At 40.6% G+C, this 23,746-nt stretch overlaps 1 protein-coding gene across 15 annotated transcripts in view; it reads left to right on the top strand.

Moving 5' to 3' along the window:
- Nucleotides 1-23,746, top strand: part of CACNA1D (calcium voltage-gated channel subunit alpha1 D) — a 540,723-nt gene that overhangs the window by 448,198 nt on the left and 68,779 nt on the right. For 8 of the 15 annotated variants that reach the window (XM_077452074.1, XM_077452076.1, XM_077452075.1 and 5 more), the window contains 8 exons: nucleotides 5,020-5,148; nucleotides 5,728-5,793; nucleotides 9,875-9,966; nucleotides 13,078-13,234; nucleotides 15,055-15,182; nucleotides 18,713-18,809; nucleotides 21,333-21,435; nucleotides 23,286-23,387. In XM_077452074.1, coding sequence (XP_077308200.1) covers nucleotides 5,020-5,148; nucleotides 5,728-5,793; nucleotides 9,875-9,966; nucleotides 13,078-13,234; nucleotides 15,055-15,182; nucleotides 18,713-18,809; nucleotides 21,333-21,435; nucleotides 23,286-23,387 — 874 coding nt within the window. Of the gene's footprint in view, nucleotides 1-1,921; nucleotides 1,955-4,425; nucleotides 4,462-5,019; nucleotides 5,149-5,727; nucleotides 5,794-9,874; nucleotides 9,967-13,077; nucleotides 13,235-15,054; nucleotides 15,183-18,712; nucleotides 18,810-21,332; nucleotides 21,436-23,285; nucleotides 23,388-23,746 lie in introns of all 15 variants that reach the window. The other 7 variants (XM_077452065.1, XM_077452061.1, XM_077452077.1 and 4 more) reach the window with 1 other exon arrangement.

Below are 23,746 nucleotides of genomic sequence, written 5' to 3'. Positions count from 1 at the left end.
TTCCATCGGAATATTCGGCGGACCAACTTTTCCAACTTGCCGGTAAAATTTTCCGACAAAATGCTCCGATTGGACATACTCCGATCATGTGTAGCCTACTCCGACGGACAAAGTGCCACGCATGCTCAGATCAAATTCCTAGACCAATGCTATTGGCTACTAGCCTAAACGTAGTCCTGTCATAACGAAATAATGTCATCACGTTATGTACAATCGGATTTTCCGACAACTTTGTCCAACCGTGTGTATGCAACAGTTTCGGACAAAATCCGTCGGACAAAATCCAACGGATTTGGTTGACAGAATGTCCGACCGTGTGTACAAGGGCTAACACCTATTTAACTATTATTTCCATTATGCAGCCTCCAGGCATATGACTTCAAGTAGAAATAAAGGCAAAACTTTTTTTTCATTATGCCAAAATCAAGGGAGTTTTATAACTCCTGTCAGGATTTTTTTTTTTTTTTTGCCATCTGCGTCCCACTGCGGAGATTTTCCTTTACTTCCTGTCTCATAGTTAAGCAGGAAGTGAGAGGAAATCCCTGAAAATTTAAAGAGGAGGCCCAGCCCTCCCACGAAAAAAAATAAAAGTCAGCAGCTACAAATACAGTAGCTGCTGACTTTTAGCCTGGGTTCACACCGTTGCAAATTGGTTGCGGGTTCCCCGCATCCAATTCGCAATAGCAGGAGATTTTGACCGGCTCTCTATGGAGGCGGTTCACATATCTCCACTGCAGCTCCAGTACGAATTTGCACAGGAGCCCTGTGCGTCTTTTGGTTCCTTTCAGGTCCGAATTCAGCCAAAGATTTGGGCTAAAATTGGACCTAAAATTGAAGCTGGGAGCCACATGCGGTGAGGGTGTGAACTCAGCCCTAATATTGGGAATCCAGCTATGTCGCCACCCCAGCCAATGTTTCCATCGGCTCTCGGGTGCTGCCATTGCCTGTAAGGGAAACCGGCAGTAAAGCCTTGTGCATGTGCAAAGAACGCAGCACTTTCTGAATGGCCCAGTGGCAGGAAAAGGGGGAGGGGGGCTGAACTTCTGAGATCTCGCCGTGGCAAGGTCTTTCAGAAGTGGGGATGGGTACCTGTCAAAACCAGATACCTTTTCCCCCCTCCCTCTCCCCAAAAGGTGCCAAATGTGGCACCGGAGGGGGAGGGAGGCAGATAAGCAGATCTTCCCCTTTTGATGGAGCTCCGCTTTAAGGGAATTCCTTGGTAACCCCCAGGACACCAGGAGCTAGTGTCCCCATTGGAAGATTTCCTCTCTATTATTTTTCAGGGGACAACCCAAAATGTGGGCTTTTCTTTTACTTTCACTTGCAATGATAATGGTAAACAGGACAAATTGAGAGGGTGGCTGTCCTTAACGGGAGGTAAGGACAGCAATGAAACCTGTCACATGTTCTAATCCCTCTCCACTCTATCCAAAACTATAAAAAAAAAGTTTTTCCTTTTAGTTATACATTAAAGTGTTGAAGTCATACATAGTCAAACATTTAGAATTTTCAGTAAGAGGCCAGCAAGTACATCCCCATGTTCTTCTTTCATGACAGATTCACTTTAAGTTGAAAAGGTCATTCTAGTCAAGGCTGTTGATTGATTACTGGTTTAAGAAGTCAAAACCACTACAATAAAAACTATAGGAACTATGGGAATGGTCTCCCCGAGTTTGCATGATGCAGAAGTTTAAATATTTGTCCTTTAACTATCAAGAGGATCAAAAAAAGATAGGATAAAAAGATAAGAAAAGTACAAAACTGTCTACACTAAAGATAGCTGCATGAGCTAGTCATGTATTCCATGTTCATGTCATTAGATCTTGCTGGTTTCAGCACCAGAAGCAAGGAGTAGCATCCATATCATAACTTAAACTATATGATTTGCCTTCAACTTACAATCCTTTTAATTTTTCCAAAGCCACCAGAAATTGACCCAACTGGGCCACCCACGGTAAGATTAGGATCCCGCAAGGATGCCACATTTTTATCTAAAAGTTTTCTTCCATCTGTACAATCTGCAGGTTTCCCTCCTGTTATGTAATGTCTATATTTTTCTTCCGGTCATTTACATTTTGCCCACTTTTCTCTGAACTCCCTTTGAATGTAAACTTGCATCACTATACATTGACATTGTTATATAAAACAGTCTGAAGTTTGTAGAATTACATACATGGAAATGTTGCATGTGGCATGAGTTGGTCAGGTGTGGCATGTATAATATCTGTTTATTTAGGAACGACAACAAGGCATTGCAACATGATCAGTGCTTCCATTGGGATTGGTACAGAGACCCTAGGTGTATAATTATTTACATTTATTTCATATTTTTGAGGTTTTTCTTGTGGAACCAAACATAATGTTCCAGGGACAACACTTGAATAAACTGCCAGTTTATTTTCAAAGAATGATTCCATTTGAGTGTTTCAAAGCCCATACACAGAATCATAATTACAGTACTCCACCAAAGAAATGTAAGAGACACAGCTAGCATAGGGAATGATTAATCGTGCTGGAGAGCCTGTCCACAACGCTCTTCAAGCTGGTCCTATGGGCAAGCAAAGGCTTTGGTGTGTTGATCGAGCTTTCAAATTATTTTTATAGCGAGTTAGAATGCTCATGAGCAATCAAAATGTTCTGTGACATCAATAAATGACCCTGTGCCAACACTTATAATAGAGGATTCATTATAAGTTAATTTATACATATCTAAAAATATTTTATTAATTTGCCAATTTCTCTGAATATTATCTCTAGATACCTAGTGGGGTTGATTTGTTAAAACTGGAGAGTGGAAAATCTGGTGCAGCTGTGCATGGCAGCCACTCAGTTTCTAACTTCAGCTTGTTCAATTCAAGCTTACATAAACGAAAAAAAATGGAAGCTGATTGGTTTCTATGCAGAGCTGCACCCGTTTTTGCACTCTCCAGTTTTAGTAAATCAACCCCTGTAGTCAGACTTATTTAACTTTGACATTTTATTGTCTAAAGCCAGATATACCTGGATACCCCTTCAGCAGGTCGCTCATTTTTGCTATCATAGATTAGAATATAAAGCTAGGGGAAGAAGAGAGTTTATGCAAATCTGGACAATAAGGGAGCAGTGTGTGGAAACAGGTGAGTATTTACTCTGCAAGCCCTTGCTAGGTTGCCATGGCCATTAAAATTAGGATTTTTTTTTTAACAGTATTGCTTGGCTGAATTAATAAAGACTAATAAAAGGCTAAAATACCTGCCTATCATTGAGAAAATGCTGCCCTGGTTCTCTCATAGGAAGGTCGCTATAACCAAGAAACTAGGCAATTGGTCAAGTGGCAGTCATTGAGCCACCCAACTTAACTTTGATGCCCTTCGCCCTTGTACACACGGTCGGAAATTACGACTGAAAATGTCCGATCGGGAGTTTGAGAGCTAAATATAAAATTTTCCGACAACATGATCCGATAGGACTTTGTCGGATCGTTAGTAGAGAATTCCGATCGGACAATGTGCCACGCATGCTCAGATCAAATTACGAGACCAAAGCTATTGGCTACTAGCCTGAACGTAGTCCCGTCGTAACGTACAAACGTCATCACTTTCCGAACGATCGGATTTTCCGACAACTTTGTCCAACCGTGTGTATGCAACACCAGTTTCAGACAAAATCCGTCGGATTTTGTTGTCGGAATGTCCGACCGTGTGTACAAGGGCTTCAGCAAAGATCACATGACATGGCAAGACTTTGAGGTTGGCCATAAACGGAGGTTGCAGGAAAGAAATTTACTCAATTCTCCCGTCAATACTGACCCCCATTAACCGCCAAACCATTGCGTTCTCCGGGAAGGAAGAACAGAGAGATTATATATATATATATATACAGCCGCTAGCGATATATTCACATGTAAAATATGGCAGGCTGGTTATACCCAAGTTAATCAATCTCTTGCCCATACATGGTGCGAAGCGTCTATGGTCGGCTTTAGTTATCATTTGAGTATAGGTTTGCTCAGAGTGTATGGAGTCCTGTAGTTACCGCTGTGATTACAGCTCCCTCCTGGCAAGAAGTCCAAATCAGGGGTTTTTCAGAATGTTGGGCATAGTGGATAGTTTCACTACTTGCACAAGCATAAAAGAATGAGAGAATCAGTAAAAGTACAAAAGTTGATGAGATTAGTAGCATTTTCATTCTGAGAACTGGTTTCCTAACATTATGAAAAAATATTAAAAACACAATTTTGAATCCCTTTTTTGTTGTTACCCTTTATATTTTTATATGGCATATTTTTTTAAACCTCATTTGGCGCAACAGCAACCATTTAATCATATGGTCCAAACCCAGTAGAAAGTTCTGCTCATGAGACGTTGCTGCCTCTATATCCAGTGTTCTTTTTCATGTTCCTCCTGGAAATTTTTTTTAATATCTAATGTTCTTGATTTCTTAAAGCCTATGCCAACAGAACAAGGCCCCACTGGGGACCCGGTAAGATAAGTAGTGCCCGGAGTGGATTGACCTCTACTTGCCTTTATCCTGTATCATTTCCTGCCAGCTTGCCCTGTTTTATCATTCAGTCTAGGAAAAAAAAAAGTTTGAAGTGGGTACACTGGCCCTTATTTCATTTAGCTCAGTGAGACTCAAGGCTGAGAAATGCATGTGTGTGTTCCCGGAATGCAGCCGGAAGCCAAGTCTGTCTGAGCATGTGCAGCTTCAGTGCCTACCACCGGCACGACTTGGCAGGCTCTTTGCACACTAAGTAATAAACTGCTGTGCTTTAACTAATGGAAAGGCTAAGATTTAAACAAAAAAAACAGGCTAGACCATCTTACCTGCTGCTGTACTATATTCCATTCAAACTGGTCTAAAAAAGATGGGTTTGCAGTTCAGCGCAGCTGATGAGATTGTCTACCCCAGATTTACAACATAACAACATGGTCTGTCTCTTGTTCAACATTATATCTGTGTGCCACCACTTGCTCTGTCCCATGTACTGTCTGCCCACCTACTCTTTTGCCTCGGCTTGATTTGCATGATGCCTTTCAGAGCTCAGAAGACAGTGCTCGTATCTCAATCACGTTCTTCCGACTCTTCCGAGTCATGCGACTTGTGAAACTTCTAAGCAGGGGTGAAGGCATTCGAACATTGCTGTGGACATTTATAAAGTCTTTCCAGGTATGTCCTGAGTAGTTGTGATCACTGGTCTGCATGAAATAATAATAAAAAAATAAAATATGTGTGTAACCTATTCCTATTCTCATCTTGCCATAGATGAGCAGTTTAAAAACACCATCTATGTGCTGTTAGAGTGCCCCTTTTTTATTGTCTGTGTAAGAAAGAGCAGCAAAACACAACCATTATGCAGCACTGCAAATCAGGAAGTACAATTTGCATCTGTAATAAGCAAATATGGCTGCTTTTATGTACATATATATTTACACATTCTCATAGAGATAAGGTTGTGAAAACATTTGCATTAGCCAATTAGATTATATGCATGATATCAATCTCTTTTTTGTGTGTATAGAAAAATTTTAAACTGAAAGGCAGAAGTACCCGCCATGTTTGTTCGGTGAAGTAGACAATCTTTCTCCAACATTGCTTACAAGAAAGTCCCAAAGGGCATTTGTCACATTACCTGACTGATATAGAATCAAGTTTAGACAATTGTTTATTTTGTGGCTTTTATGTGTTTCATCTAATTTTGTAGAAAATTATGTTTTTAACTTTTTTTAAATCCTCATCTTTCCATAGGCTTTGCCGTATGTTGCCCTGCTTATAGCAATGCTGTTTTTTATCTATGCTGTAATTGGCATGCAGGTAAGGCTCTCTGTATTGCTGTGAACTATTATGTTCTTGTTAAAGGGCGGCACAGTGGTGTAGTGGTTAGCACTCTCACCTAGCAGTAAAAAGGGTAGCTGGTTTGAATCCCAACCACGACACTACCTGCCTGGAGTTTGCATATTCTCCCTGTGCCTGCGTGGGTTTCCTCTGGATACTCTGGTTTCCTCCCATACTCCAAAGACATGCAGGTAGGTTAATTGGCTTCTGTCCCAAATTGGCCCTAGTATATGAATGGGGACCTTGGATTGTGGGCTCCTTGAGGGTAGGGACCGATGTGAGTGTACAATGTATGGATCAGGTCAATTGTAGACACTCACTCAGGTTGAACTGGGTGGACTGGTGTCTTTAGTCAACCTTACTAACTATGTAACTATGTAGATACAGAGGCTCATGTGATAATAATAATAATAATATATATATATCTGTTTTTTCAGAGCATAGGTGCAGGTACTCCCTCCCCCCTCCAAGTTACCCCTTGTCTTTGCCCCCTACCCACCTCCAAGCGCACCCCCTGTCCCTGCACTCTACCCACCTCCCAGTACCGCCCCTTTTAGTGAATAAAGAACCAGGTATCATTTTGTGGTGCTAAGTAATTTGTATAGGATTTACTAATGATAACAGGAAAGCCAGTTTAATAGATCCCCTGCAGCCCACAACAATAGTCTTCCCAGCAACAATAGATCCTCCCAGTAACAATAGACCCCCTAGAATCAATAGATCCACCCAAGCAACAATAGGCCAGCGTCAACAACAATAGATCCCCAGCAGCCACCATCAATAGGCCCTCCAGCAACAGTAGCCCCCCCCCCAACAGTAAATCTCACCAGTGGTTTAGACATTATTGGCTGGGTGTTGAGTTATTTTGAGGGGACATCAAATTCACACTGTTATACAAGCTGTACACTCACTACTTTACATTGTAGCAAAGTGTAATTTCTTCAGTGTTGTCGCATGAAAAGATATAATATATTATTTACAAAAATGTGAGGGGTGTACTCACTTGTGAGATATATGTATTTATATATCCCTAAATTGTGCCGATAAGGTTCACTTACAGTCATTAAAATTGCTGCTTGATGAACATAACTACATGTTAAGTTGTTGTTAGTAATTATTGCATTTATCTTACCGCTAGATTTATTCCGCAGAGAACTAATTTACTCACCGGCAGATAAATTGCTTGTTTATTCAGTAATAGGAAAGCCTTTAAATAGACTCATTGAAAAAATGTTGTACTAACGATCAGATTATCGTATGATTGCTCCAAATGCGATTTTTGTCATCCGATTTTTTGGCAGTGTGTACTAGGCATTAGACCTAGGCTTCTCTCTTTCTATCAGATAATCTATAGTGAAATTAGGTATAAAGGGGTTCATTCCCTGCAGATACTGCTTGTATAATGTAGTAAGTGATATTTGATCAGCTTATGTGCCAGTGATTTTATAAATGGGATTTCGTTTGCAAAAAACGCCTCACTGAGCGGGTAATCTCTACATCATCACAATGGGGAATGATTTAAACATGTCAGACATGTGTCCTTATTTTTGAGAGTTGAGATTAAGGTTCAAAAGTGCAGAAAATCCTGTTCCAATTTTGTCTTAAATAATTTAGAGATCCTGTTCCATACCCCATCATTTGGTTTCCAAATACACAAAGGTTGTGGATACCCCCAGTTAAGAATCCCTGGCCTATTTGGACAGGGTATTGAGAATAAAATCACTGGCAGGAACAGCTCCCATCTGATACCACCTGTAATGTGTACAGTTTGTTTGATTGCAGAGATTGCTGGTCTGTAAGGCCTGCTTCACACCTATGCAGGTTGCAGTTTGCATATTGCAGGTGCATTTAGCATTTTTCAATACACGTTTTTGATCCATTGAAGTCTATGGAACCAAAAGCCAAAAAAAAGTCCCTGGCCCTTTCCATAAAATGCACAGATGTGAACTGCATCTATAGGAAACCATGTTAAATGGACTGTAGTGTGTTTCTGCAAAACTGAAAACACGCTAAAAAATGCATAGGTGTGGACCAGGCCTAAGTGCATGACTAGCATGTTGCTTACAATAAAGTAAAAATATTGAAGGAAACCAGACTGAGAGCAATATGTAGGCTTCCGTCGATGGACTTCTGAAAATGCTGATTGCCTGGTTGTGCTGATTTAAGTTCTTTAGCATTTTATAAGTCATATAAAAGTAAAGGAATACTTTACACCATGAGACTGGAAGAGAAGCGGTTTAACCCTAAGCAGCGTAGGGGGTTTTTCACAGTCAGGATGGTTAGGATGTGGAACTCTCTTCCACAATCGGTTGTGTCGGCAGGAAGTATAGATAGTTTTTAAAGACTCTTTGACAAGCATCTTAATGAAAAAAACTAATTAAGGGGATATGGGAAATTATTTTTCTACACACAAACACACACAGGTTGAACTGGATGGACTGTTGTCTTTATTCAACCTTACCAACTATGTAACTATGTAAATATGTAACTATGAATAAAGTACTGGGTGCTTCTAAAGGCATCAACAAATGGTGGTTTAGATTAAAGATTTTCTATTTCAGCTAAGGGCAAACCACACAATTAAAAGCATGTACCACTTCAAAGGTAAAACAACAATATACATTAAGGAAGGTAAAAGCTATAGATAATGATTTTTCTAAAAAAAAAGAAGAGGGGATCCCCTTTTACTCTTTTGACACCACTGGTGCATGTTGATTGGCCCAGGGCTGTTACATGAGGTTGAGTAGACTTCTCAGCCCTGTTTAAACTCTTAGGCTGTATTCACACCTATGCATTTTTAGTGCCTTTTGCATCTTGCAGATTTGCACTACAGAATGTGTTCCGTAGGAAACCATGTTAAATGGACTGTAGTGCCAATCTGCAAACAGCACTAAAACTGCATAGGTGTGAATCCAGACTTACTGGCACATTGCGTGCAATCTTCCTGGCTGCATGGGAAAAGTCCAGGTTTTCTTTAAAGGGGTAGTAAACCTACGTGTTTTTTCACCTTAATGTATCCTATGCATTAAGGTGAAAAAACACCGGTGACCGACCCCCCAGCCCGGTTTTAATTCCCTGAGCCCTAGAACTTGACCCACAGGGATGCGCTGTCTCTCTGCCTGGGGTTCTCGGCTCTTGATTGGATAGATTGATAGCAGTGCAGCCATTAGCTCCCGCTGTTGTCAATCAAATCCAATAATGCAGTCGCTGTGGGTGGGGCTGCATTTGGCCTCTATGGACACGAATGCTGGAATCGGGAGCTCACCCATAAGGTAACCCCCTCCCGGGAGAGCGCTTCTCCCAGGGGGTTATCTGATGCGGGGAGGAGCATGAGAGCCGCCGAGGGACCCCAGAAGAGCAGGTTCGGGGCCACTCTGTGCAAAACAAGCCGCACAGTGGAGGTAAGTATGATATGTTATTTAAAAAAAAAAAAAAAAAAAACCTTTAGTGTCACTTTAAGGTTCTCTTCAGAAAAAATTAAAAGGTGAACTAACACTGTACATCCTTTCCAGCCCCCTGGTTCCCGCTATACTTACCTCTGTGGATGCTGAGCTGTCAGTGCCAACACCGCCAGTGCCGTGGTCCAGGGAGTTGAAATCCCTGCTCTTCCCCCTTTTCTTCAGGGACTTCTGGGTTGGTTTGGAGCAATGCTCTTTGCCGGTGCTGACTAATTGGAATAGCTGTGATCCGTCCTGAAGGGTAAGAGTTGAGATCTCAAATCCCTGGACCACTGTCCTGGCTGTGTGGTCACTAACAGCTGAGCAACCACAGAGGTAAGTACAGCGGGCACCAGGGATTGGGGGGGGGGGGGTAGATTTGGAGGCTGTATAATGTTCAATGTCTCATTTTTTCTGAAAAGTTAAACTAACACTTTAGGGCTTTCATTGATTGAATACTGCATAGAGCAGTCAGAGTGAAATTTCAAGTCTCAAGAGAGCTATTGGAACATTTACTTTTACTTTTTTTTGCTTTTTGTAATACTAGCCACCAAGTATTTCTTTTTAACTTCCAGGTACTTTGTTTCATTAATTCATTAATAATCTATATTTGTGTTATGCAGGTTTTTGGTAAAATTGCAATGAGGGATAACACCCAGATAAACAGGAACAACAATTTCCAGACCTTTCCACAGGCTGTGCTCCTATTATTCAGGTAATTACTATTTTAACACCCATCTGGTGATTTCTTTTTTTAACCACTTCAGCCCCGGACCATTTTGCTGGTCAAAGACCAGACCACTTTTTGCGATTCGGCACTGCGTCGCTTTAACTGAGAATTGCACGGTCATGCTACGTGGCTCCCAAACAAAATTGATGTCCTTTTTTTCCCACAAATAGAGCTTTCTTTTGGTGGTATTTGATCACCTCTGCGGTTTTTATTTTTTGCGCTATAAACAAAAATAGAGCGACAATTTTGAAAAAAACACATTATTTTTTACTTTTTGTTATAATAAATATCCCCCAAAAATATATAAAAAAACTTTTTTTCCCTCAGTTTAGGCCGATACCTATACTTCTACATATTTTTGGTAAAAAAATCGCAATAAGTGATTATTGATTGGTTTGCGCAAAAGTTATAGCGTTTACAAAATAGGGGATAGTTTTATGGCATTTTTATTAATAATTTTTTTTTTTACTAGTAATGGCGGCGATCAGCGATTTTTATTGTGACTGCGACAGTATGGCGGACACATCGGACATTTTTGACACATTTTTGGGACCATTGTCATTTATACAGCAATCACTGCTATATAAAGGCAGTGATTCCTGTGTAAATGACACTGGCAGTGAAGGGGTTAACCAGTGGGTGGCAGTGTAGGGGTTAGATATTCCTAGGGGTGTGTTACTAACTGTGGGGGACTGGGCTTTCATTTAGTGAACACTGATCTCTGCTCCAATCACATGGAGCAGAGATCAGTGTCACTAGTTGCTAGGCAGAAGAAGGAGATGCTGTTTACAAGGGCAACTCTCCGTTCAGCCGCCCCGTGAGACAATTGCGGGTATGCCCACGGCGATGGAGTCAGCGGGACCCGCGACCAGACTCACGGGGGTCCCGACCGGCACGCGAGCGCGCCGCCAGCAGCGTGCTCGGGATGGCAGGGCAGCAAATTTAAAGGGACGTACAGATACGCCCATTTGCCGACGTACATCGGCATGCGCCGGTCGGGAACCAGTTAAAGGAAGCACTAAGGATATAAATATGGGTGCAGACATCTCTGACTTTGTCAGAAACCATGAATCAGACTGAGACAGAAGTACAATTAAATCACACTTGTTTATTAATAAAAATAAAAAGGTAAATAGAAAAAGCATAGTCAAGCCTAGCCAGAGTCCAGTAATCAGATCGGGTAGTCAGCCAGGCCAGAAGTTAGGGATCCAAGTAGAGCAACAGCAAGCAGGATAAGGAGCCAGAAGGGATGTCAGCAAGCCAGTCTTTAAACAAACCGCAGGTGATGGTTTCTAGTGATGTGACCAAGGCGAAGGCAGAGGTGAAGTGAGCTGGAAGGCTTTAAGTAAGCAGGTCAGACGAGCATCATCAGGAACAGCTGGTAACTGTGGAGAGAGAAGAGAGCTGGCAATTAGCCGACAGCTGAGCGGCCAGCCCAGAGAAGGAAGGGCTAAGCCAGCCCTGACAGACTTGTATTTAAAGCGTATCTAAAATTAAAACATTTGTTATTTTAAATGTTAAATAATGTGGTAAGGGATATGGATCCTTGTCAGATTTGTATTCCTAACCCAAAATGGGGTGCTGGTTTCAGATTTTCACTGAAATTTTCACTGGGATCAGTGTTTCTAGGTCAGCAGCATTCCATAAAATGGGGACTTCCCTTAGAAATAGGGAAAGAACCCAGATTTGAGAACCCATATACATACAATCCAGTGAGAGTGCCAAATAAATGACCAAGAGCCAAGGGTTTTTAATGATAAAAATGATTTATAGCAGAAAAAGCTATAAGCTGAATTTTTTCAGCTATGAATCATTTTTTTTCCTTCAAAAACCTTGAACACTTGAAGATTTGTGTTCCTGTCTGTTTTCTTATTAAAAAGATTCACGCTCTATTTGTCTTGGTGACAACATTTTAAGTTGTAACCAAACAGGAATAAAGGGAACATCTAATGTGTAGACATGTCCTGGTGAGAGTGAGAGGGGCTGTTTCTCTGCAAAGGGAACAGGACAACTGATCCGTGTACATGAAAGAATGAATGGGGCCATGTATTGTGAGATTTTGAGTGCAAACCTCCTCCCATCAGCAAGGGCATTGAAGATGAAACGTGGCTGGGTCTTTTAGCATGATAATGATCCCAAACACACCACCCGGGCAAGGAAGGAGTAGCTTCGTAAGAAGCATTTCAAGGTTCTGGAGTGGCCTAGACCATCTCTAGATCTCAACCCCATAGAAAACCTTTGGAGGCAGTTGAAAGTCCGTGTTGCCCAGCGACAGCCCCAAAACTTCACTGCTCTAGAGGAGATCTGCATGGAGGAATGAGCCAACATACCAGCAACAGTGTGTGACAACCTTGTGAATACTTACAGAAAATGTTTGACCTCTGTCATTGCCAACAAAGGATATATAACAAAGTATTGAGATGAACTTTTGATATTGGCCAAATACTTATTTTGCACCATAATTTGCTAATAAATTCTTTCAAAAATCAGACAACGTGATTGTCTGGATTTGTTTCCACGTTTTGTCTCTAATAGTTGAGGTATATGATGACATTTACAGGCCTCTCTCATCTTTTTAAGTGGGAGAACTTGCACAATTGGTGGCTGACTAAATACTTTTTTGCCCCACTGTATTAACAGTGCAGGCATATAGATCCCCAGAGAATGCACTCCTGCACAGTGCTAGAGCATCTTGTGGAAATTTAAAGGGAGGGTACTCACCTTCTGAACACTCCCTCACTGGTGCTAGCATCATCTCCAGTGTGTCAGGTGTTGGCCGTCTTCATTCGCCGTCGCGGATGACGTCACTTTAAAGCTGGGTGCACACTGTAGATTTTTTTCCATTCCAAAGTAAGTAAAGCGATCTCCCCCACTGAGCTGTTGTGTTCTGACAGCAAATGTGTCCTGACATTTGCCTTGTGTGTACTCGGTTTAAGGTTCAGTTTGAGTCTCTGATATTTGATTTTTTTTGTTTTTTATAATTGTATGTTTATGTTTTTTGAAAGTTAAATAAAAAAATGTAAAGTTTATTAGGTTTTTTTAAAAAATTTTTTTACGTATGCTGATGTCTACCATCTCTTTTGTAATGATTACAAGGTGTGCCACTGGTGAGGCCTGGCAGGACATAATGTTGGCTTGTTTACCAGGGAAGCGCTGTGACCCAGACTCAGATAACAACACCGAAGAGTTCAGCTGTGGGAGCAATTTTGCCATTGTCTACTTCATCACATTTTACATGCTGTGTGCATTTCTGGTAAGTGAGAATATACTCATACCAAAAAACTAGCCACTTCAATGACTGTGGTAGAAAGCCAGAGTGCTGTATCCCTCCACCACCCTCATTTAGTATATACTACCTTACTTGGATCTGGTATACACAGGCTCTGGTCTGATATATTAAGGAAAGATCAGCTCTGACTGTGATTGGATGATTTACAATTCAATAATCGTATGCCCCACTAACTTGGACAATCCAAACTCAGCAGTCTACAAAAATATGATTGCTATTTAACTTAAATGAACACAGAGTGTCAAAACAATTGTGGATCCAGAGGTCGAAGCCAACTTATATGCAAATTTTGACTTTATAAATCTTGGCCCACCTGTTCTGCACCTACTACTGGTTGATACAACCACCTGTCCTATAAAATACCTAGGATGCCCCATATTTGGTATCAGTGGGGGGACTAGTGCCTCCTTGTTGAAGTCAGTGGAAGGAATAGTGCCCCATTGTTGGTGTCAGTTGGCGGAATAGTGGCCCATTGTTGATGTCAATGGAAAGAACTCTGCCCCATTGTTGATGTCAATGGAAGGAATTGTGCCCCTTCCTTGGTATCAGTGGGAGAAATTGTCCACTTTTGATGGTGTCAGTGGGAGAAATAGTGCCCTATTGTTGGTGTCAGTGACAGAAATTATGCCCCATTGTTGGTGGCAGTGGAATGGTGCCCCAAGGGTCGGATAAAGGCAGGCAAAGGGCAGCATCCGGCCCCGGGGCCACACTTTGGAAACCACTGGATGAGAGCAAAGGTACATTTTTCTTGGAAAAATCTAACTTTACATCTATCCTCTACTGTCTTTATCTCCAGATCTAATGATGGTTTTAATATGCAGTTTTCACTGAAGATTACTTTTTTTCAATTTGTGGCTCAATTTGAATTGCACAATTTTATGACATTACATTTACTTTTACAGTTACTGTGACATTACTTTTTTTGTACTTTTATGATAAAAGTGAAACTCCATTCAAAGCATTGTTTTTTTTGTTTTGGATAATGAAAAATGAAAAGTTATAATCTCTGTCAAGCTTTTATTGCTGCCCTTAGAAATAGATAGAGATAGACAGCAAAAATAAATAAAAGCAGGGATAGAACCTCTGCCAGTGACAGTTAAGGGAGCAGTAGAAACTAAGCCAAAGCTAAAAAACAAATATCTGATGAGTCCCTATTTAATAGTCTTCCCACCTAGATTGAAAAATGCAAATCAGTTATAATAAAAAACAACATATGAAAATAAAAAAATACATACAAGTCCTTGGGGTCCAGTGATGTTTTCCTTGCTGCTGCAGCTATGCCAGCATTATTTTGATTCGGTATGAACCATATTGTATTTGGGATCCAACCTGCAGTTCATGGTTTTCACAGCTGCCCCCTTGGTGATGCACTGCTAGATCTTGAGCACGTACAGAATAAGACCTAGCTGCCTGTTATGTTGTTTAATGCTTGCCATAGTGTCCCCTATGCAGGCACTAAATAATGCAAGTATTCAGCACTTGCAGTTCTGCATCCTTCTGAGATGTAAGATGCATATCCCAGGAGGCTGCGGATAGAGAAAGTGCTATGTCACTATCACCTAGGCAAGAAACCAGGAATGAAGTAAAAACATCTATTTAGAAAATTAAATTTAAAAAAAGTAAGGAAATATATAAGCGGGAGGAATAAATAGAGAATACTTATGCATTTAGTGAAAGGTCAACTTTATCAACATCAACTGGTCACAGAAACCTTTTTGCTTACATTGCACAGTGAAACCCTGGGTATCCATTTACTACCGGTAATTGTTTTTCTTTATTCGTAGATTATTAATTTGTTTGTGGCTGTCATCATGGACAACTTTGACTACTTGACGCGTGATTGGTCGATTTTGGGTCCTCATCATCTGGATGAATTTAAAAGAATTTGGTCTGAATATGATCCAGAGGCCAAGTCAGTTTTATTCTTCATCTATCATGTCAAAAATGATGGGTCTGTCATTGTCATCTCAGAGGTTTATTTTAAATGACAAAGACAGAATATCAACCAAAAAATCCAGAAAAAAAAACACATGATATAAATGTTATAAATTAAGTTGAAGTTCAGTGAGTAAAATAAGTATTTAATCCCCAAACAAAACATGACTCATCCACGACCCATCTTCAGTGTTCTGGCTGAGGTAAGAAGTTTGACGTCTGACACTAGAGGACCCCTTGATAAACATACTATTGGAGAAACATGTCAGGGAGGAGACACTAGTGCTGATGTCAGGCCACTGTCCTATAACGGGTCAGCAGCGGCACCCATTGTCATATGTTTTTATGATTCATTTTATTTTTGCTTTTAAAATACAAATCCAATAAATACTACACTATGGAGACTTCATCCAGCTTCCGGTGAGCTTTATTTTCTACAGCTACATCTGGATGGTGCGAGTTGCTGAATAACCTTCCCCACATCAGATGGCGTATCTGCACTAAGGCCGCGTACACACGGGCGGATTGTCTGCCCAACTAAGTTCGTCAGACAATCCGACAGACAGTCCGTTCAACTTTTGAATGAACGGACTTGACCACACACGATGAGCAGACAGTCCGCCGAAAGCTTGCACGATGACGTGTACGGCACGTACGACGGGACTAGAAATTCGACGTCCAATACACTGCAATGCAACCTTCGGCGTGTAAATCCTTTCTGAGCATGCGCCATACTTAGCAACTTGCCTACACACGAGCGGACTGTCCGCTGAAACCAAGTTTGGACGGACAAAATTACGGAAATTCCGAAAGACTTAGTCCGCCAGACTGTCCGCTGAAAAAGTCCGCTGAAGCCCACACACGAGCGGATTGTCCGCTGAAACACGGTTCAGCGGACTAAGTTGGGCAGACAATCCGCCCGTGTGTACGCGGCCTAAGTGTGTGTTTGCTGCTGTAGCAGCAGCCAGCTTTTCCGGTGAGTGTCCATTTCACAGGGGTGCGGTGGATGATTCTAGAGCATTTTACTGGATCACCTCTTCACTTTTCAAGTCATCAACAATTTCTTGTGCACATCTTTGCACTGAACTATTGTGTTTTCACCAATAGGTTTATATTGCTGATCCTATTATGGGACTGTTCATTTAAATCTATATTTTTCACTATATTGTTTTTTTTATTGTGGCTTTCCATTCAAGACTGGAGGTGTATATATATATATATATATATATATATATATATATATATATATATATATATATATATATATATATATAAAATTTTCAGTTTGGCTTTTTTTTGGACTTTATTTCAATGTGCTGTCCATTTATAACACAGTATTCACATTTCATCACAGTTCATTTACTTTTGGCGCTACACTTTTTCTGAATTATTTATGTTTAGTATATTACTTATCTGTGTCAGCTTCCACCCCACCACAGCGCAGAGATACATCTTTATTTCTTTTACAATACATGGCCCTATCCATTGGCCTCTCAATGAGGCAAAGTCAACCTGTACCTTTAGCAGAGGAACAGCCCCAAAGCATAATGATTTCACCTCGGTGCTTGAATGTAGGGATGGTGTTCTTGGGGGTCAAAGTGAGCATTTTTCTTCCTCCAAACATGTCGAGTCAAGTTTATTTCAAAGAGCTCAATTTTGGTCTCATCTGACCACAGCACTTTCTCCCAATCCTTCTCTGAATCATTTAGATGTTCCTTGGCAAACTTCAGATGGGCCTGTACATGTGCTTTCTGGAGGAGGGGAACCTTGTGGGCGCTGCAGGATTTCAATCCATACACCATGGCGGCATATTGTATTACCAATGGTTTGTTTGGTGACTGTGGTCCCAACTGCCTTGACATCATTCATCAACTCCTCCTGTGAAGTTCTGGGCTGATCCCTCACTTTTCTCATGATCATCCTTACCCCATGAGGTGAAATCTTGCATGGAGCTCCAGACCAAGGCTGATTGATGGTTAATTTGTATTTCTTCCATTTGCGAATAATCGCTCCAACAGTTGTCTCCTTCTCACCAAGCTTCTTGTGCAGGTCAACAATCTTGTCCCTGACAGCTCTTTGGTCTTGCCAATGATGATGAGGTTTGAATGCAAGTGTGAGCTTCTGTGGACAGGTGTCTTTTATACAGATAATGAGCTGTCATTAGGAGCACCTTCTTAAATTGACAGGGGTAATCCATGTACAACACAAGCACACACTGTAGCCAATCTGTGGGAGCCAGAATTTTTGTTGATTGGTTGAGGACCAAATACTTATTTTACTCACTGGACTGCAACTCAATTTATTACATTTGTATTATGTGTTTTTTCTGGATTTTCGGTTGATATTTTGTCTCTATCATTTAAAATATACCTATGATAACAATTATAGACCCTTCATTTCTTTGTAAGTGGGAAAATTTACAAAATCTGCAGGGGATCAAATGATTATCTCCCCCTCTGTAAGAGGTCTATACATTGAGCTGCTATCCTATGTATGTATGCAGTGCACTTTTAGGATTACATGTTTCTATAGCATCATAGGAAATACAATGGTCAGCTATGGGAAGTCTGCTTGTTGGTATCAATAAATGACATTTTAATTCTCATTAATTTAATATAAACCTGTATTAGGATTATAAAATGCAGATTAAGCCATACTATGCTCTAAAGCATGCATCATAAATTGCCTGCTCCAATCTCCATACCTTATCTGCTGACCATGAACTGTTACCCATCCAAAATTCTTTGGGGTAAGCAGAATGGGATACACTTTCCAGACTTCTATAAGGGTGCCTAGATGGCCAGCCATCAGTCCTAAGCACTACCACTTGATGGTCAAGATGGGTGGTTTGGTGTGCCAAACCCTATTCAAATAAAAACATACAGAAAGATGTTATTTGAGATGGATGTTTGAGGCTCTCTGAGTGGCAGGTGGCATTTTCAGAATAGAAGCAGGCATTGGTGCCTACGGGACAGCTCTAATAGTGTTTGCATTTTATATTGTTTGATACAGGTTTACGTTAAAATGGACATTGCATTGGAAAATATATTTTAAGAGTATAATTTATGTTGCTTCCTCTGCTTTTTAAATTAACTGAAATATGAAACACCTTTACCCATGTTACATTGCATATTCTGGTTCAAAACATTTTGGCTCTACCCACCTCATTTTATTATTTACAATGCCCGTATAGAATGATGAGCCAGTAAGACATCCCAGACTTCTGGTCAGCTGATCATGTGATTTGTTATGTCAGGGCAACAGGGAACCAGGAAGTAAGTCCTGAGAATAGTGAACCCTGGAATCTAAGATGTAAGATATTACCTGCAAGTAGTGTTTTTTATAATGTTATGCCAGATACTCTAAAACAGGTTCTCTTTATTAAGTCAGCTTGGATGATAATAGATGCTTTACACGTACTGAATAAATACTGTTCTATTAGAGTATGACTCACTTTGCACTTCATAAATGTCATGCATATATTATTAACTTTTTTGTGTAATCTAGAGGAAGGATAAAACACCTGGATGTGGTCACATTGCTCCGTCGTATTCAGCCTCCTTTGGGTTTTGGAAAATTATGCCCACACAGAGTTGCATGTAAGGTAAGATAAATATACATGATACAGATATACATGTAATATACACTCATGTTGCACCTAATGTTTTGGATAAAATAAATATATTTCTGTGTTCCCTTGGTTGATAGTCAGGACTAGAAAATCACTGACTCTCTTGTGAGTTGGTATTATGCTTGCCATACATTAAGGCAATTTTCCAACAGTTGTACATCACTTTCAACCAGCTTTATATTGCAAAAACAATCAGAGAGATCTAGGTGACCATATACTATCCCTACCATATTATTGAAAATATGGTAAATTGCAACCAAAAGCTAGTCATATAGTTACAAGGTGGTTCAGTCGTTTGAGAATCAGGTAATGAAGGAGATAGTTTTAGATGGGTAGTTAACACACAGTGCGATTTGTAGCAGCAGGAATTAGCATTCCTGCATCTGGAATGACAGGTGTGTGAAAATACCTGCTGTTATTTTGACTCGATTCATATGAAATGTATACAACCACGATCACTGCGGATAATCGCTGGCTTTCCGAACAGTCAAGAATAGCTGTGGCCATTGTTAGCCTGTCATAGTGACTGCTTGCAAAGCCAGCGATTGACTGTGGCGATTGCGACAAATTATTTGTGCAAACAGTCACAAATGCCAGCCACTGCAGCTATTTGCACACAACAGACATTCCTGGCACAGAAATTCACAGATTCCTGCCACTGGATATTGCAGATCACCCAACTGAATGTAGCCTATGTAACTATGGATAACAAGTACAGGTAGTGCTTGTTATCTTAACCAGATCTTCCAGGATCTTTGATAGAAAAGGTTTCTCTGTTCAAACACCACATCTACATGTCAGCAGAGTTAGAAGAAAGATTATATAAATTCCAATGGTCTTTAGAGAGAACAGATAGAAGTCTTACTGGCTGTCTTACAGTGGGGAGTCTGGCTCTGTATTGAAAATCTAAGGCCATACATTATACTTCTTTTTTTCCCAACCAATGGGTTGAAGGGAAATAAAGTGCTGATTACCCCATCCACACATTTGTGGTGCATAAGGGAATCGCTCCCGCTGACCTATTGTATTCTCACAGCGGTGATCCTTCCCTGTGGTTAGAACACAATGATCAGTGTTGCCGGCTATAGCCAGCAGTACTGATTGTTCAGAAAATACTGGACAGGGAGGATGTACAGAAGTTGTACAGAAGTTGATCGTAGATTGACTTTGGTACAACCATGGTGCCTGTATGTGAATTGAAATTCGGCCGATCTCTGCTGAACTGACTGTATTTTGATCCATGTACGGACTTTAAAAGAAAGAAATATAGCCAAAGCTTGTTTCCTATAGATCTCCTATGGATCACAGGAGTTCAGTTTGTTTTGCGGGCTGAAGTCTGCTCTCTGCTGACGTCACCAATGTCAGTCCAGGCACCGTGTCATCCCGACCACGGAGTCTGGATCTGCCAGTGCCTGGACTGACACCCGGCTCAGCCTCTCAGAGAGCCACTCAGAGCCTGCCCCCTCCACAGCTCAGTGCTAGAATGAGCGAGGAGGGAGAAGAGCAGAGAGTTGTGACTGACAGTCTGCGGCTCTCTGCTCACAGAGCTTTGAAAACCAATCGATCGGCTGTGTTCGATCACTTGGTTTCCAGTGTAAAGGTGCTGGGGGACACATGCAGCATTGGACCCATGCTGCATCCACCTAGGTAAGTATAAAGCCTAAAAAAAATCTTTTAAAAGAGAAGTATGGGTTTGGTTTTTTTTTCCCCATCATACTTACCAAGGTGGATACAGCATTGGTCCGATGCTGCATCTGTCCCCTGATGCCTCTACACTGAGAACTGAGCAATCAAACATCGCCGATGACTTGGTTCTCACAGCTCCCCTAGCAGAGAGCTGCTGACCGTCAATCTGCAGCTCTCCACTCTGCTCCTCCGCGTTCACTGAAGCGCTGACCTGTGAAAGGGCAGGGAGCGACTGTCTCAGACTCTCAGTGGCTCAATGAGATCCTGAGACAGGTGTCAGTCCAGGCACCTGGTGGATCCAGACTTTATTGTGATGATGCAGAGCCTGGACTGATTCCTGTGATGTCAGCAGAGAGCAGACTCCAGTCCGCTCTCTTCTGAAAATGGGTCACAGGAGTGCAAAACAAAGTGCACTTCTGTGACACATAGGAGAAGTCCAGCCAAACAAACATAGGCAGGACTTCTCCATTAATTCTCTTTTAAGCCTCTGAACAATCATTACTATTACATTGAGCGTTACTTTATACTTGCTTTACCATTCAACTGTTTTTTCATGGGGTATGAGCAGTGATTATTACAGTTTATTTATTTTTTGTGATGGTGTATCAATGTAGTTTAGTCACAAATGAATAAAAAAGCAATAAAGGCACATGTATTAAAATTTCTAATGTAGAGATTGAGACAGACTCTACTGTCTTATAACAACTAATTAGATTCATGCATGCATGGAATCATGACAAAGATTGAAAGTTTGAATCTCTTTGTTTAAATAGGAATATTAAAATGTTAACACTTGTTTTCCTTCACCAGAGACTGGTAGCCATGAATATGCCCCTGAACAGTGATGGGACAGTAATGTTTAATGCTACATTGTTCGCTTTGGTTAGAACAGCACTGAAAATCAAAACAGAGGGTATGTAATTGCAAACCAATACTGTATTCTAATGAGTTAATAACATTTTACAAATACAGAAACAATAACCTGTATCATTTTGTCAATGGAGGGCAGAGAGTGGAGGATCTTAAGAAGGATGTGTGTGCTCACAATAGGCTTTTACTTCATCTTTCAATATATTTTAGACCTTTTTTTCCCTAGAAAGTGAGGGTCAAACCTCTTGCTGTGTCTTGGTCCACATGGACATTCAAAATATGTTTCTAATTTTGTCCTTTCCAGCATAACAATTGTGACATGCTGCAGTATTGATCCTTGTAGTTCCTTTTTCTACTTTATAGTAGTGGCATTTTTCCTTGTGTTTTTTTTCTCACATCTCAGTCTGGTGTATATATATATATACACACACACACACTATATTTACAAAAGTATTGGGACACTTACCTTTACACAAGCACGTGAAATTAAATGGCATCCCAATCTTAGTCCGTAGGGTTCAATATTGATTTGGCCCACCCTTTGTAGCTATAACAGCTTCAACTCTTCTAGGAAGGCTGCCCACAAGGTTTAGAAGTTTGTCTATGGGAATGTTTGAAGCACATTTGTGAGGTCAGGCAATGATGTTGTATGAGAAGGCCTGGCTTGCAGTCTCCGCTCGAATTCATCATCAAAAGGTGTTTTATTGGTTTGAGGTCAGGACTCGCTCATTTATGACCTTACCTTGTGCAATGGTGCGCAGTCATGTTGGAACAGGAAGGGACCATCTCCAAACTGTTCCCACAAAGTTGGGAGCATGAAATTGTCCAAAATGTCTTGGTATGCTAACGAATTAAGATTTCCCTTCACTGGAACTATGGAGCCAAGCCCAACCCCTGAAAAACAACCCCACACCATAATCCCCCCCCCCTCCCCTAAATGATTTGGACCAGTGCACAAAGCAAGGTCAATAAACACATGGATGAGCAAGTTTGGGGTGAAGGAACTTGAGTCCTGACCTCAACTCGATAGAACACCTTTGGGATGAACTAGAGCGGAGACTGTGAGCCACGCCTTCTCATCCACATCAGTGCCTGACCTCACAAATGCGCTTCTGGAAGAATGATCAAACATTCCCATAGACACACTCCTAAACCCTGTGGACAGCCTTCCCAGAAGAGTTGAAGCTGTTATATCTCCAAAGCGTAGGCAAACTCAATATTGCACACTAGGGATTAAGACTGGGATGCCATTAAACGTCTATATATATGGATTATATATATATATATATATATATATATATATATATATATATATATATATATATATATGTATGTATCATATATATATATATATATATATATATATATATATATATATATATATATATATATATGTATGTATCATATATATATATATATATATATATATATATATATATATATATATATATATATATATATTATATAACCTATAAAGGTCCAGGATGTCATAAGCATCCTTACCCATTGTTGTATGTGCAGCTGCAGAGTGGGGAACTCAAGCTCTGACAGCTGTCTTCTGGGCTTGGATGGAACCCAAGCCCATTAGCCTGATGGTTATAAACGAATTGCAGAATGTAATCCTCCTTGCTTAAATGAACTAACTCTCTAACTTGCTCTGGATCAAGGACTTTGAGAATTGGCAAGTAAAAAGGTTTCTTCTTTAATGAGATCAAGAAGTAGACACCGCCATGATTCTGTATGGCTGACTAATGCACACTATTACAGAGGCTGAAGGCTTCCAGGGAAAGTGACCCAATTGAAGATCAAAATCACATTTCTACCATATAGTATGTGGGCATAATTCCCACTTGTGTCTCTGCATATCATTTTTTCTCTTTTTTTTTTGTCCAGGTAATCTAGAACAGGCCAATGAGGAGCTAAGGGCTGTCATCAAGAAAATTTGGAAAAAGACCAGTATGAAGTTGCTGGACCAAGTTGTTCCTCCTGCAGGCGGTCAGTGTAAAAGTCTTTATTTACATGTGTTGCACCATAACAGGTTATCTGTACCTGTAATTCACCAGTACCAGGACAGGAAAAGATAATCAGTAATGAAACATATTCAAATGTGTGTACACAGTTTCGTAACCCTTTTCTTACATGCTAGCAGTAGGTATTATGTGAACTTCAAATCTATTTCACATTATTTACAGAAGAGTTAAACGGAAACACCATAAATACATAACCAGTGGATGGGAATGTGCTTGGCACGCTGCATAAATGCTCATCAATTAAGTTCTGTTAAAAGAACAATTCTATGACACCTACTGTAAGCAAAAGCAGCTGATTGGAACTGGAACCTGAAATGCTTAGTG

This window comes from Lithobates pipiens, unplaced genomic scaffold, assembly GCF_037356315.1.
Source record: "Lithobates pipiens isolate NorthernLeopardFrog02 unplaced genomic scaffold, aLitPip1_a1.2 Scaffold_23, whole genome shotgun sequence".
NCBI classification, from domain to species: Eukaryota; Metazoa; Chordata; class Amphibia; order Anura; family Ranidae; genus Lithobates; species Lithobates pipiens.
Note: the sequence above shows the minus strand (reverse complement) of the source record. Positions and strands in the feature narration are given on the sequence as shown.